This window comes from Centruroides vittatus, unplaced genomic scaffold, assembly GCF_030686945.1.
Source record: "Centruroides vittatus isolate TY-2023 unplaced genomic scaffold, ASM3068694v2 contig_912, whole genome shotgun sequence".
Lineage (NCBI taxonomy): Eukaryota > Metazoa > Arthropoda > Arachnida > Scorpiones > Buthidae > Centruroides > Centruroides vittatus.
In genome coordinates this window covers 823,234-839,381 of record NW_027122601.1, presented here as the reverse complement: position 1 = coordinate 839,381, position 16,148 = coordinate 823,234, and the positions used below count along the sequence as shown (strand labels likewise).

General features: G+C 27.4%; 2 protein-coding genes across 2 annotated transcripts in view; one reads left to right on the top strand and one right to left on the bottom strand.

The window, feature by feature from the left end:
* LOC136984313 (neuropeptides capa receptor-like) overlaps positions 1 to 2,008 on the bottom strand; it is a 42,249-nt gene extending 40,241 nt beyond the window's left edge. The window contains 1 exon segment of the mRNA XM_067281248.1: positions 1,705 to 2,008. Coding sequence (XP_067137349.1) covers positions 1,705 to 1,942 — 238 coding nt within the window. The 5' untranslated portion in view covers positions 1,943 to 2,008.
* The window catches only part of RpL10Ab (ribosomal protein L10Ab), a 513,017-nt gene that overhangs the window by 151,361 nt on the left and 345,508 nt on the right, over positions 1 to 16,148 (top strand). The window lies entirely within an intron of this gene.

Sequence of the window (16,148 nt, the reverse complement as noted above, 5' to 3'; positions counted from 1 at the left end):
AAATGAAATACTAAATATTAGAAATGTAATTTATGCCAAAGTCGCACTAAATACAATTTTTATAAGTTTAAAATCAATTTTATTGTTTGAATTTGAAAATATTTCATGGAAATATGAATTATAAATTATAAAGTTTTTAATATTAATTTTTTTTAAATATTCTGCAACGGTTTTTTTTCTTTGACGCTATTTGCTTTTAGCTTATTACAAATTCAATTTTATTATTTAACTAAAAATTTTTAATTTAATTTAAATTTTATAATCGGATTAATTAAGAATTTGAAAAGTATCCAAAGTAGATAAAGTATAATTTAGCAATTTACTATGAAAAGCGAAAATTAAGCAGTAAAATCGATCATTTCGACACATTTAAACAAGATAAAAAATTCCATTAAATGGTAAGAGGAAACAAGAGATCAATTACATCCACAATAATGGCAAACCAAAGCGTAATTAGCATAATTACAACAACAATTAAATTTGAAAACGTGAAATGGTTAGTTAAACATCCTTTAAACGAGGGTATTAACCTATAACTACATATTTTTACATAAAAAAAATTTATATATATAAAATTTATATATATATATATATTCGATACAGGATGCAAGATAATGGCAATACATTCCACGTGGAAATCAATTTATTTTCAGATGCGTCGATATAGATTTTTCTTTTCTATATTATTATTATTATTTGTCAACGTTACAGTCCCGAATCTTTCGAACGATATTAAGTATTTCTTGATCTTCGCACTGAATTTAATTTATTAAAGTCTCGTTTACGATTGTCTTCTTTTATTTAAGACGAAAGTGCTTTACAGATTGATAATTTTCTTCGACTTGTTTCCGGGCCAGAAACTTTAATGTTATATAAAGCTTGATGAAATTTCTTACACTTATCTATGAGTATTTTGACCAGAAACAAGATGACGAAATATGTTTGGCACTATCTCTCTAGTTCATACTTTACTAAAAAATTATTATTTTTCCTGGTATCAGAGGATGTAACGAAGATTTTTTTTTAAATTTAAATAAAAATAAAATACTTTTTAAAATTCACTTCTTAAATTTGGTTTAAGTTTATAAATATATATATAATCATGATCACATTTAATGATTTTCAACTTCTTTAGCCAAAGTTAAAAATATGTTCCAAATGACACTAAGTATTGACTTCTTTTTTATTTTGAAAAATATCGTCATTATCTTTAAATATACTCTTCATCAATTACAGAAGAAAAAAAAATGACTTCCGAACACGTGTTTCGAAAATTGTCGATTTCATTCGAAATCGAAATCGACAAAATATCTATTTCGCGTGCACTTTCGTTCTCGAATGAGATGCGTTTCCTGATTGGATAATAACTTCACACGTAAAATAAAAAGATAATAAAAAAAAGCGATACATATTAGCACGTGACTTTTGGCAACCGGTTTAAAAATTTTAAGTTTTAAGTGCCCTTGAAGTAACTTATAATTTTAAAATAATTGCTAATTAATAAACAAATTTGTTTTTCTCAATCTACTATACAATAAATTTATTACTTACTATTATTATTATTATTATTATTATTAAACTATATCAATTGATGTATATTTATTTTTGATACTTTAAACTTTGTAATAACAATACTCCAAACTCCTCAAACATATTTAATAATTCATTTCAAATAAGAAAAAAAAAATCAATTAAACTACTTACCGAATATGAGAATTAGTAAGTCAGATATGGCCAATGAGAATAAGTAATAGTTTGTGGGTGTTTGAAATTGCGAATTTCTTGCAATCACTAAACATACGACAGCATTACCGATCACTCCACTGATAAATATTAAAACATAAACAATTGTAATTGGTACAACCACGGAGGAAGGTAAATGTTGTGGGCCAAGTCTAATCTCTAAATATTCTTTCAGGGTGGAATTTGATCGACTGTCCATGTTTTTGCTTCAATCGACACTCATTTGAGACGACCAAACCACTTGCAAGACCCGAAAGAACTGATACAATAATTCCCTTATTACCCACCAGAGGGCACGACGGGCGCAGGGTACGCTGTTACTTTCGGGAAATAGAATAACTTTCATAATGTCTTTATTTATTTATTTCTTTTATTTTTTCGAAAATCAATTTTTGTATCGGAATCGAGAAAACAATACAATTTTTCTTATTTACTTCACTGAAATCGGTTTTAATTTTTTCTAATATCTCTTAACATCCTTAGAAATTAATGAATCGAAATCTGCTATAAAAATTTAAAAATTTCATCTAATTTATAAGATAAATACGTAAAAAGAATTTTAAATTAATTCACGTATGTAGATCAATATTGCTATTAATCTTATTAAAAATTTAATCCAGGAAGTGCTGAAATATAAATAAAAAGATGCAATTTATTTGGGCAATTTATAAAGAAATGTATAATTTAAATAAATTTTTACACAGATTATTTTATTATTTAGAATGTAAACAACTCGCTTTTTTCTTATAAATTTATATTCCGCGTGAATTATTAAGCTACGTCAATAAATCAAGGATGAAGTTCAATTTGTTTGACCTTCAATTTTCTTATCGTTACATATAACAAATTGGCACGATTAAAGATTTATTGCAATCGATAAATAACTTTATCCTCTCTCTCTCTCTCTCTCTATATATATATATATATATATATAATTTTTTTTTATTTTGAAAATCTTTAATATACTTAAATAATATTAAACTATTAATTTTTTTTCTTTTGAATTATTTGTCTTCTTGTGTGGTAGAGTTAGGAGAAGAACGAGACATAAAATAGCTGTCGGGTCCTATTTTAGTGCAAAGAAAATGGCGTTACATCAATTTTAGTGTCAAGATCAGTGTCCTAGTTCTACATTAGAAAACATATGGATTATATATTTAAATATATAAGTTGTCACATTTGAAATTTGTTAACAATGTTGCTATTTACTTTTCATTTTGTGAAATAAACCAGATTATAAATATCGATCCGTTTCAATTAACATTTAGTATAATTTTCTATAGGTTTGTTTTTCTAAGTCTTCGTGTGTATTTATTTAATTTACAGAACTCGATGAGGAATATTTACTTAATTTTCTCTGTCTCTCTCATCACGCAAGAATTCCTAAATCTTGATTTATCGCCAATTGATTCCTACAGATTAATAAGAAATTAATGAGATTAATTCGATTATTTTCTATTAATAAATCTTGTAGTGAAAGTTCGATTTGATACGAATCGAATTATATAATTTTACTGTATAAAACACTAAAATTACCAGGATTTTTTTTAAAAATTAGAATATTAATGCAATTTATATATTTTATCACATATAAAGTAAATTACATTAGTTATGGTTTAAATTCGTACTTTATCAGTTAAATTATATACTTTAAATGTAAAAAATAGAGGTTTTTTTTGCATTAAAGTATATAATTTTACTGAAAATAACGAGATGATTCGGTCCATTTGTTTACAAATTGAATGATTTTTCTATTATTTTTACTACTGAAAAATAATATTTTTTTCTTGATAAATAGAAAAATCTCATTTTTGTTATAAAAAGAAAAGATAAATTAATAATAATAATAATAATAATATTTTATTTTATTATAATAAATAAATTTTTAATGGCAATTATTAAAAGTTATAATGATTAACGGAGTAATTTAATTTATTGCCATTAAAAATATAAAAGTATTTTCTATTATCTTATTGAATTGATTTATTACGAACTGGAGTACAAAAACAAAGAGGAAAATAGTTTAAAATATTTAAAATAAGCACTTTAAAATACAATGGTCATTAAAATTTATTTCAAATAATTAATTCTATTGAATTATTGTCCTTATGTTTTTAAATTTCGTACATTTAAATATTAATAATGCGTTTCTAACATTAATAATTAAAATTTTTATATCTTTTAAGCATTTAATGCTTATAATTTCCGTCCATTTAAAAGTATTTAATGCAATAACTATAATAAATCCATTAAATATAAAATTAATTTATATAATTTTTAAATTTTTCACTTTATTAGACAATAGTTAATTAAGATGCACGAATGCATTTTTATAAAAATTTAAAATTTACAAAAAAAAAAAAAAATTGCACGAAAGAAACAAAATGTTATTCTACAAAATTTTATGTGCAAATTACGAAAGTAAATTATGTAAAACACAAATGTCGATTTAAATTTATAAAAAGGTGAACAAAATAAACTTAAAATAGTTGAGAAATGAATAAATTTCACTTTCAAAAAACTACTTTCTTTTGTCTTTTATATGTTAAAAGACAAAAGAAAGTAATTAAAGTTGCTAAAGAAAAAGTAGTTCATAAAAATTTAATGTTATAAATAATAAAGATATATTTATTTAAAAAAAACCGACAAATTCTCCGCTACGTTCTCAAAATATAAATTAATGGTTATAGAATTTTGGCATTTAAATTAATATATCAAAATTTTGAATAAATTCTCTTAAATATGAATAAAACTTTTAGCTTGTAAACGTGTTAAAGCAAATTAGTTGTCAGGAAATACTTCATTATTTCATTTTCATCAATATTAAAGAGTTATAATTTATTTTTTAAAAAGTTATGCAACTAAAAATAATTTAAAATTTAATTTTAATAATAATTTTCATCAAAATATCTCGGTTTAGAATCGATATTAAGCATTGCATGACTCAAGTTTATATAAAATTTTAATACACTGATAAGTAATATTAAAATCGATACTAGTGTATCAATCTCCGATATTAATTCAACAATCTAATATTAAGCTTTAACCCCAATGTCCTATTTAATTGAGTATTTGACTTGTAATTTCGGTCACACATAAACCAGACTGTTCATTGTCGAAAGATATGTTTAACTTTAGAAGTAAACAGAAAGTGAACTGAAACAACTACGAAATGTAAATGTAAACAACGAAATTCGAAAAAAATAAGTAAAATGATAAATTAAACGATTTCTCTGAATTAATACACATTCATATTACTTATTTTTCGATAATCAGTTTGAGAAATTGGCTATTAGTCTTTATATAAAGCTGTTAATGTAATTCGAAATGGAACTTCATGCACGTTATGTAGAAACTGGTAGCGTGTACAGTTTATAGCACTTATAACAGGGTTATATAAATGTAAATTTTTAGTACTAATTAAGAATGATTGATAGATTATCCTAATTAGCATTTATTAATATTTCTATATAATATGTCTATTTGGACTTACAATTAATTCGTATTTTGCCAATTTTTTATAATAAATGCGGAAAGTTTTTTTTCCTTGTTCAAATCGAATTCTATAAGTTTGATCCGAGAGGATCATTCGACCAGATTTCAGTTTTGATGTTCACTTTCAGCGACAGTTATTCTGTTCTTTACGAGATCAAGATGAGATCTCGTCGCATTATATTGTTCATGGCCTTCTTATCTTATCCTTTAGGAGGTTTCTCTCACGTAGAACCGTATTGTATAACTAATAAAGTGTTTATTAGTGTATTCAATATTTTGTTTCTAAAATATAAATTGAATACGATATAGGAAAGTAAATTTCAAGTATTCGTGTATTAAGATAATAGGGACGAATATAAATTCAGGATAAGATTCCTGTCGAAAGCCAAACACGTATTTCTAATTGCATACATATATCTGTACTATATTTATATATTTATTTAAATTTTGAAGGTATTTTCCTACTGCATAAAAAATTTAAAATCGCTTATAAGTTTTTCATATATGACATTAAAGGATTATTTTATCCAGTTTATTTTTTTTTAGAAAGTAAAATAATCGAGAATATCTTTCGATTCTCAATATTCTTAACGTTTTGCAGAATAAAATAATCTTATACAGAGAAAAAAGAAAAAGTAATTAAATTATCAAGGGGTATATGGGAATTGTAACATCTGTATAGAGAATAGCACTGAAGAAGAACAGGAAGTAAATATAACTCGGTTCGAAACACACGTAAAGTTAGTTTCAAATCTTCCATTTAGTTTATGAGTGTTCATTATATGCATATTATTCTATTATCTCATAATTTTTATTTGTTTATCCCTAGAACAGCATTTATATTCAGTTTTCATAATCTATGATAATATATCTCGAATCCGTTTATGATGTACTTTTAATTGCCTACTTATTTACCTTTAACATTATTAATATTATTGGAATATATACTTTGACGTGTTAGTCTCATAAAATAAGATTTTGATTGATGATCTTCTCGTCCTCGGTGGACAGAAGCAAAGATGAAGAATTTCAAAACCTGAAAACTATCAGAATAGCTTTAAAGTTCTGGGATCTATTAACAATGATGCATTATTATTGTCTCTGTCAGACTTAATATAACAACTATTTAACAATTTTAAACGTTAAACATTAGAAGTGTCTAAATATAATTCAATATAAAAGATATATAAAAATTGTTATCTGAGATTTTCTGAAAAAACATTGTTATTGAATTTCGCTGATCACGAACAATCCACTTTATATCGATAGAGAATTTTTTCTTTTGTAAAAAAATATATGATCCTACAAATGCAATCGAAAAAAATTATTCAGAAAATTAATTAAATAAAATAATTATTTAAAAAGGAAATAATGAAATAAATAATAATTTTATTTGTATTTTATTATTTTAAACATTATATATACAGTGAAAACTGCTTAGGCGACCACCTGCATTCGACCTGTCAAAACAGACAAAAATTTCTGGCTCCGAATAGTTTATACATAGAGTCTTCGTATAAGTTACCCGTATTAAACGACAACCTGTGTAACGCGACCGCGAGCATCGATTTTTGGTCCGAAACAACATACAACAACTGTAATAAGCGACCACTTCAGCGAATATATCTGGTCTAAACTCTTGTTCGAACCCACCTCGGGCACTTCTCCCACCCTTGAAATTAGGTACAAGTGTTAATGAATTAGTCTAGCAACAAAGGAAATTCATTTTAGTTTGTTCGAAATTGTCCGAAAACAAAAGAAATGCAAAGTGCTGTCGTTAGAAAATCGAGTTAAAGTTATCAGAGAAAGTTAAAATGGTTTATCACAACTGCAATTAGTGGCAAAGTTTAACTGTGGGAAAACGAAATTTATTTCACCGTAGACGTACAGTATTTTGCTTAGGGGCATGAAATATTGTACACGATCCAATTAATTGGCTGATCTCATCGTTTGATAAAATTTATTTTATTTATTTTTTAACGCTCATATACAGTACATGTGCGATAAATAGTTTCTGTTATCAACTACCTTATTTCCACGATATTTTTAGAAAAATAATATCCAAGTAATTTTCGCACGCAAAATATTCAAAAAAAAAAAAAAAAAATTAACGCATTAATGCAAAAATCAGTTTTACAGGCAACCTTCCTTTTTTGATTCCGCGATTGTCATTGAACGTAATACACGTAACTGAGGAGCGAACGAAAAGAACCGAGTTGAATTAATTAAGTCGGGAAAAAGAAAGTGTGCATGATATTCGAGAAAATGTGAGTATTGTATTAATCTTTAAAGTATTGGTATTAAATCTGTCTTATAAAATCACGACGACTCCTGTAAATCGATATGAATAAAATACAATACCAATATATCTCTTTTGTTGAAAACCTTCGCGTATTTTTGCTCACCTCGAGTTTTGCTTAGTAGAAATGGTTAAAAAGTGCACAAAATAAATACGGAAATACGGTATTACATTATCGCCTGTATTGGACGACCACCTGTCTAAAAGACCACTTTTTGAAGGAATCGTGGGTGGTCGCCATAGACAGGTTTTACTGTATTCAGAGGGAAGAGTGATGAAGCACTATAACGGTAATATAATACATAGTAAATGATATAATTTCAATAAATAATAATAACATTTACACTCTGAGTTTTTTAAATAAGATTAATTTCATGTATAAAAAATAGATTATAACGGAAATTACATTTTTTATGACATTTTGAACACTTTTATCTCTTTATATTCAGCACTTGAATAATGTCTTTCGAACTGTCAAATTAACCTTTATCCTTTGCTAATATACATCTAGATTCTCTTCTTTCCTTTCAATTTTAACTTTTTCACTTTTACCTTTTCACTTTAAGAATACAAAATAAGAGAAAGAAATTTAATTTAATTTAATAAATGAAATAACTTTTTAAATTTTTTTTATTTGGTGTTGTTATCATATTATTTATTATATTCTGTTTCGATTTATTCCGAGTTATCTGTAATCAATAAATGGATGAAGTGTTACATTCTAGGAAATATGTCGTAAAATAATCTATTAAAAAAGTATACACCAACGACATATCTTTCTACACGATATAAATGGAATCATCATACAGAGAAAAATATTTATTAATATCTTAACAAGTTTATTAAATTTAAATTGTAAGCACCATAATGATTACAGTTTGAATAATATAGAAAAAAATATTAATGAAATTGTTAAACTAATTGTTAAACCCTGTTAAAGTCGATTCCAAAGTCCATTATAATCCACATAATCCGTTATAAAGTATAGGGTGAAGGAACACAAAAGATTTGTGTGCCTGTGTAACACCAAATGTGTTAATGGGCATTTGCCACGAGTAGAAGAAATGAATGCAGATGTGCATGTAGTTAAATGGCATCTTGCACGGAGTACATTTTGTGCTTTACAAGTGAATGTATAATAAAGCGAGTTCTTTGCCTTTACGAGATGACTTTTGAATCACTTTGTATTATTTTATATGTTTTTATTACGTGTATATCACGAGAACTAAGGAAGAAATTCTTTCTATTGTTTGCTTGGGAATTAAAGAAACCGATTGTATTAAATAATTTACTTTTTGATTAATTTGATATATTGCTGAGCGACCCACGTCTATAATCGAATTTGATATTAAATTTCAAAGTTAATTTAACAACGAGAGTGTTCGAAATACACCAATAGATGGCGCGGTACACTTTTGTTTTGTGTTTAACCATAGACAAATGAAATTACAGAATTGTTTATTATTTATTTTGTAGATTTAATATTTGCTATAATTAATAATATTTTTACGTTGTTGAATTTTTTTCTCTTCTGTTTTTTCGGTCCATGAAATTCAGACGAATATTTTTTTTTTTATTAAACATCAGACAAAAAAATTTCTCAAGTCTATGGTTAAACGCGGTGCAAAAAATGTATTGCGCCATCTGTCGGCGTATTTTGGACATATCGTTGTTAAATCATCTTTGATTTTTAATATCAAATTCGATACTAGTCGTGGGTCACTCGCAACACACCAAATTAATCAGATAAAAACGTAGTATTTAATACAATTAATTTCATTACATTTCTAAGCGAAAACTGGAAAGTTTCCTCGCAGGTGTGTTAGGTTTAATATAAAGGATTTCGCTTCATTTTTCGTTATGTAAATGCAAGAATACTTTGCATGACAATTCAATTAAAATGTAAATTATGTTAATGTGGTATTTTTAAAAGAATTTAACATGTTATTTTATGTATTTAACGCTATTACGATAACAACAAACTGTCATTAAAAGTATTCATATTTTCCTACTTATGTTTTGGAATGAATTTATGTTTTAAATATTAATATGTTAATTAGCTCATTTTCTGGTTAGGAAATTGTAGTTATTTTTTCACAAAAACCTGCGAAAATCGATTGCTTTGAATGAAAAAAAAAAAAAATGGATTATAATAATTACAGGTTCGTAAGGTCAACGAATCACATTTTCTATCTCTCTTTTTCTTTTTAAATTCATTATTCTCGTGAAACCTTTGAAAACTGATTTTGTAGAATTTCATTTTATTTTATTAGAGCTCTTTCGAGAATTTTAGATTTAACACGATTAAAAAAGCAAAAAGCGAAGATTTTATACCAAGAATATACATTAAGAAAAATATTTCTTTCGGTTAATTTTAAAATACAGTTATTAAATTAAAATTTATAAACTTATAATTTTTCTCAAACTTGTGTTTTTAATTGTAAATTTATATCAGAAACAATTAAATTAATAATTAAGTTTATAATCGAAAGTGACGCCATCTGGTATCGTTATAATGTTAAAATCAGTTTATTTTATTAAATAAAAACTTTAAAATTCAGTTAAGCTTAAATGTTACTTTAAAATAAAATTTAATTATTTAATATGTTAAAAAGTTTAAATAATTACATTAAAAATTATATATAGTTTAATTTTAAATAACTTAAAGTGTTTTTAAAAATTAAAAGTACTTATATAAAAATGTTATAATTGCAACGTTTTTAAAGTATACTTTAAATAAAATTAAAACCTATTCTTTAATTTTAAAATTAAACAATAAATAAATTCAAAAATTTTTATATTTAATCCGGTATAATTTAATAATGTATATTTTCATCGTTAAGTATATTCTGAATATTTAATAAAACGAGCGTATAGTAGCAGTTGAACCAATCAAATCAAGCTTAGTTGCTTTTGTAACCAGCCTATCACAGCGATCGTTTGTTGATTGTTGATATTATGAAAAAAAAAACAAAAAATCAAAATAAGTACTGTACAGAACATAGCTCTTGGCCTCGCCTCAAAAGGAAATATATAACTGGATGTAAGTTTTTAAATTTAATATTAATTCTTTTTAAAATGTCATTTCTATATTCTTTTTTATTCAAGTTGGTTTCTATGTAATCTCTTGTAGTGTGTATGTTTAACTTACGCAGAAGAAATTGAACATTGAAGTAATTAAGAAGAAATTATGTTTAAATTATTCTTGGACATTCTTTTATTTTTTTATTACTATCTGTTATTTATATTTTATCTATAAAGAACCTTAATACGTTTCACCTTGTCTCTTGGCCCTTGTTTTTATTAAATATCTTTAAAATACGCATATACCGTATAGTTCCATATATAAACCTATTACATTTAATTATCGACATTCTGGTATTTTACATCGGACCAGTAACCTTCTTGAAATACAATCCGAAATCTTTCAAACTTTGAATTAAAATTACCCACATTCATAGTTTACATCGAGTAGCCTTTGATTCTGTGCTCCGAATATCCTACTCGAAATACAGTATTATCCTCACAATTTGATATAAACAACGTAATATTATCTTGATTTAATAATTTCTACGTACAAAATAAAAGTCTGCAATCTCCAGTTTCAAGTATGTTATCCTTTATTGGTTATACCTCAAGGTTCTATTCTTAGTGATTTATTTTTCATTATTTACTATAATCAACGCCTATACTGATGACACCAAAATTGCTAATTCCTGCCAAATAATATTAGAAGATGGTGTAAATAAATTAAACGAATTGCTTAAAACATAATATTTCTTTGTTGTCAATTATCAGCCTTAACTTTAACTGTGGAAGTCGCCATCTTTAATTTTTTTTTTTATCCGATCCGAACGATCCTACCCTCCGCTCGAATTAGTTGGATCGCGATCCGATTGATCCTAGATGACATTTGTATACGCAGATAGAGAGTGGCCGTTCGTTTGTATACATGATTTGAACAATCAAAGTAATCTTGGATCATTTTGATTCCAAAAGTATATGCACCTCTAAACTTACCTTTAGTCTGAGTCTTGATTTAAAAATGCAAAAAGCGAGATTTTATACCAAGATTTTGTGTTTTAAACGTCACTGTAAACATTATATTTTGTATTAATTGTTATCGAATGTTTTGGGTTATGTATTGTTAATGGGGAGGAAATTATTTGTCTATAAGAAATTCCTAGTGTATTAGTTAAAATAAAATAAATAAAATAAAAATTTGGGAATTTTCTGTATGTATGGATATTAGCGTGTGTGGAGGAAGCAGGATTTCATTTACCCGCTTTGAAGATTGATAACTCCTGTGTATTTTGTCGGAAATTTCTAAAATTTTGCAAGGTAGTTTGTGTATTAGGGGGGTTGATGCTATTAAATTTTGGTGGTTAAATATCGAGGGAGTGGGGAGATAGAGAGGAATCATTTTCATATCTCGAGTGAGGTCGGACTTAATGATTTTACTCGTTATTAGCATTTACAATTTTCTTTTTATAAAACTCATCTTTAGCTTCAAAATTAAGCTTTTTGCCATTTTATAATAATCACTAAATAAACAAAGTTTTAAAATAAAATAATAATAAACAAATAGAAAATATCATAACATATGAGGCCTCCACAATTTTAAATATTTCGCCGGGAAAGCCACGCAACTCGTTGCTGCATTTCTTAAATATGTAGTCTATTTTAATCGTTTTAATATGTAGTATTGATTTATATATATATATATATACAATTGCTCAATCTATATATATATATACAATTCATTAAAGTGTATATATATACACACACACTTTAATGAATTGCTCGCTTACATTGCATTAACTTAAGAATCCTGTCTGTAAATACTAGATAGTCTTCTTGCTTTCAAGTTCCTTTTTACCGTCTTAATACCACGATTAAAAAAGCCAAAAGCTCCGTTTTTAAACCTGTCGACCATATTGAGAACATGTTATAGAATACCATATACATAGATCCTATTGTAAAAAATACGTTACTTAATTTTATGCTTTTTACTCTATTTATTTTTTAATCAAATGTACAGTATTTATTTTTGTCTACACAGTATATTGATTTCTTTTTTTAATGGGATTCGTTTCATTGTTCGCTGTACTATAGATGGTAATTATTGTCTTACCGACATTCTTTTGGAATATGCCACTGCTTACCACTTCTATAGAACTATACTTTCAGTCTTTTTATGCTTACAATCCCCATATGTTTTTACCAAGATAATCACTATTTAATTTCTTTTACGTTCTTTCCACAATATAAATTCTGCAAGGCAAAATAAATACTAACTATACAACACATCTCTTCTGGTTGCAAGCTCTTGGCACAGACAGCATTATTTACATAGACATAACAAGTAGCAAATATAATACACCAAGAGCTTGAAAAGAAACACAAATTATTAACATCCACGAGCCATACTACAAATACATTCTATCATCCTACCAATAGAATTGGAAAACAACACGCACAAAATGTACTACGACAGAGCCATAATCACAGATAAAAACAATTTACCACAACAGACCAGACATCACACTCATGACAAACACAATAAAATCACATACATTATAGACATATCCATTCCTAAACACTCACAATGTACAAAATACATGCACTGAAAAAATCAGCAAGCACGTACGTAGAACTCGCCCAGGAAATAAGGCATCTGTGGAGGATGGATAGGGTGCTTATTGTACCTGTCGTTCTCTCCTCTACAGGTGTACATACCACACACACTACACAAAAGCCTGGGAACATTACAATTGAATAGAAACACATACATCCACACTACAGAAGGCCACTATATTGAATACATGTCATATTGTAAGGAAATTCCTGAATACAGACACATATAGACATACTTATTTAATTTTTGTTATGTTTTGGTTACTATGCCTCGACTCTGGTCCAGCATAGTACATAGCCACCGGTGTCAACCGAGTAGTATAACTTACTAAACCCAACATAATTATTATTACGACATTAGAACTATGGTCACCTTTTAATATCTTTAAAAAAAAACAGTTTTTCGACTACATGTTTTGTATTATGTACAATTTACAGGTAACTCCTTAAGTGATTTAATATTTAGCATTTAAAATTCTCACATTCTTCACATTCGAAAAGTAATAAATCATCACTTTTAATGCTCAAATGTGTCAAGATTTGAAATAGACACGATGAATTCATTATTAAACTTAAATTTTGTAAGTAGAAATTCGTACGGAAATTACAAAAAAAAAGACAAAAACCTCTTCCGACTTCATACACGCGTAAATACGATCTTGAATATATATTCAAGATCGTAACTACCGCTGTGATTGGTGGATTATTGGGCTCGGCTTGATTGGTAAGATTTTAACTGCTACTTGATGCTCGTAGTAATAAAGGTTATAGTTCGAATTTGTCTCACTAGATGACACTCCGTGCAGTTTTGGTCCTGTGAATTTCAATGAAGAAAGTTAAGTGATATTAATTATAAAAATTTTAAAAATAAAGAAAAATGGAAATTACTATTAAAAAAGAATTGCGCTAAGAAAATCTATAAAATTGATTTCTTAAATTGAAAAAAATAAAATTTAAAAAGCTGCACTGAAAGTATATAATGCAGGAAATAAATCCAATGAAACTGAGACAAGAAAATTATGTTTGGCTTTGTCTTTCTCTCGTTACGAGAATAGAATCCATTTCCTCTTACAATTTACTCAAAAAATATTAGTTCAATTTGAAATATATAGATTTAAAATTTAATCGACGCTTGAAATTGAAAATTGATTTTTTGAAGTTGTTTCTATATACAAGTTTTCTAATATGTGTTAAAGTAATACTGTACACAGGCAAACTTTGATATAGAACTCTTCAAAATGGTGCTATTCTCGTAAAGCGCCAATTTCAGAGGTGAACAAATACTGGCACTAAATTGAGATTATTAATTACAAAATAATATATACCGTATTTTACGGACTATAAGACGCTACAGACTATAAGACGCACTTTAATTTTTAAGCATTTTTAAGCATTTTTTTTTTTTTTTAAATACTATAAGATGCTACGTACTATAAGACGCACCTGAATTTTGGAGCAATTTTTCGAAGAAAAAAGTGCGTCTTATAGTCCGTAAAATACGGTATTTATATGCAATAAATGTGTGTGTGTGTGTGATTAACGTGTATCAGCATGAGTACAACAACACAAAAGAATACGTAAATACATAAAATGGGAGGAAAGTAGAGTAAATAACAATATAAGGCTCGTCCATAAACCACATGGACTCTCCTCCTCTCTGCCTAGTAAAGCGGCTTTAATACTGCTGGTTTGCGTATCCAGCTGTATTAAAGCCGCTTTACCAGGCAACGTGTCTATTGTCAAAAAACACGATTCAATTCTCGAAGTTCTAGTGTATCTATGCAGTACATACAGTATATTGCGACATATATACGTAGACACAATATACTGAATAATATAAATAATAGTGTCTGATAAAGGAAAAAAGACGAGTATTTTGTTTATTTTTGTAATATTAATTACATAAATAAACAAATTACAAAATAAAAATAAATAATTTTCTGAGAAGTTCTGGAAAGTTCATTAAAAGACTTTTTCCTTTAGTAATATTATGCGAGCTTATTTTTAATATAAAAATTCGGGGAGACTATCCGATTTTCTTTTGAACAATTGGTTTGAATTGCTGTTTTTTTCTTTTTCTAGAAGGGACATTTGCATATGTGGTGTGGCGGACTTACCATTGGATGCATTTCATATTATTGCTGTTTGTTCTCTTTTGTCAAAATTACGTGAGGAGACTTTTGGGGTTCCCAATTTTTCATTTAATCAGTTTAAAAAAGTTATTTCTGATTTTGATTTATTCTTTAAGGCTTAAAGCGAAAGCTGTGCTTATTTATGTAAATTACGTTTTGGGGCGTGGTCTGCCTACTATTTAATCTGTGGCTGCTTGGACTGCTTGGGAGACTATCCGATTTTCTTTTGAACAATTGGTTTGAATTGCTGTTTTTTTCTTTTTCTAGGTAAGTCTAGTTTATAATTATGTCCCAGGCTCGGAAGAGGAAGACCTTTTCTCCAACCGTTCCTGAAAGATCAACAGCTAGGTTTAGGGGTGAGACTTCTTCTGGTGAAGAGGATATTGCGAACTTATTACAGGACTCAAATTTTGATGTGGCAGAGGGAGTTAGGCTTTTATTGCGATTGCATGTTTCGCTGAACGGTAAGGTTGATGAATTTATCAGAAGACTGGATCATCTGACAGAGTGGCTTCAGAATGTAGATGAGGCGTTGATTGACTTCGAGATGAGGTTGGGGGAGGTTGAGTCAAAGGTTGGAGGGGAGGTAACTGGTGTTGGGCATTCGTTGGATATGGATAAAATTTTCACGAAATTTTCTTTTTTTGAGAGAGAACTGGATGTTATGGATAATCAGAGAAGGATGAACAATGTTGTTATCCACGGATTGGAAGAGAGGAAAGAGGAGACGTCTTTGGAAATATTTGACACTGTTAATTCTTTTGCGGTTAATACATTAAATTTATCCTCGCTGCATATTGTAAACGCGTATCGGGTTGGGAAGAGAGTTGGAGATAAACCCA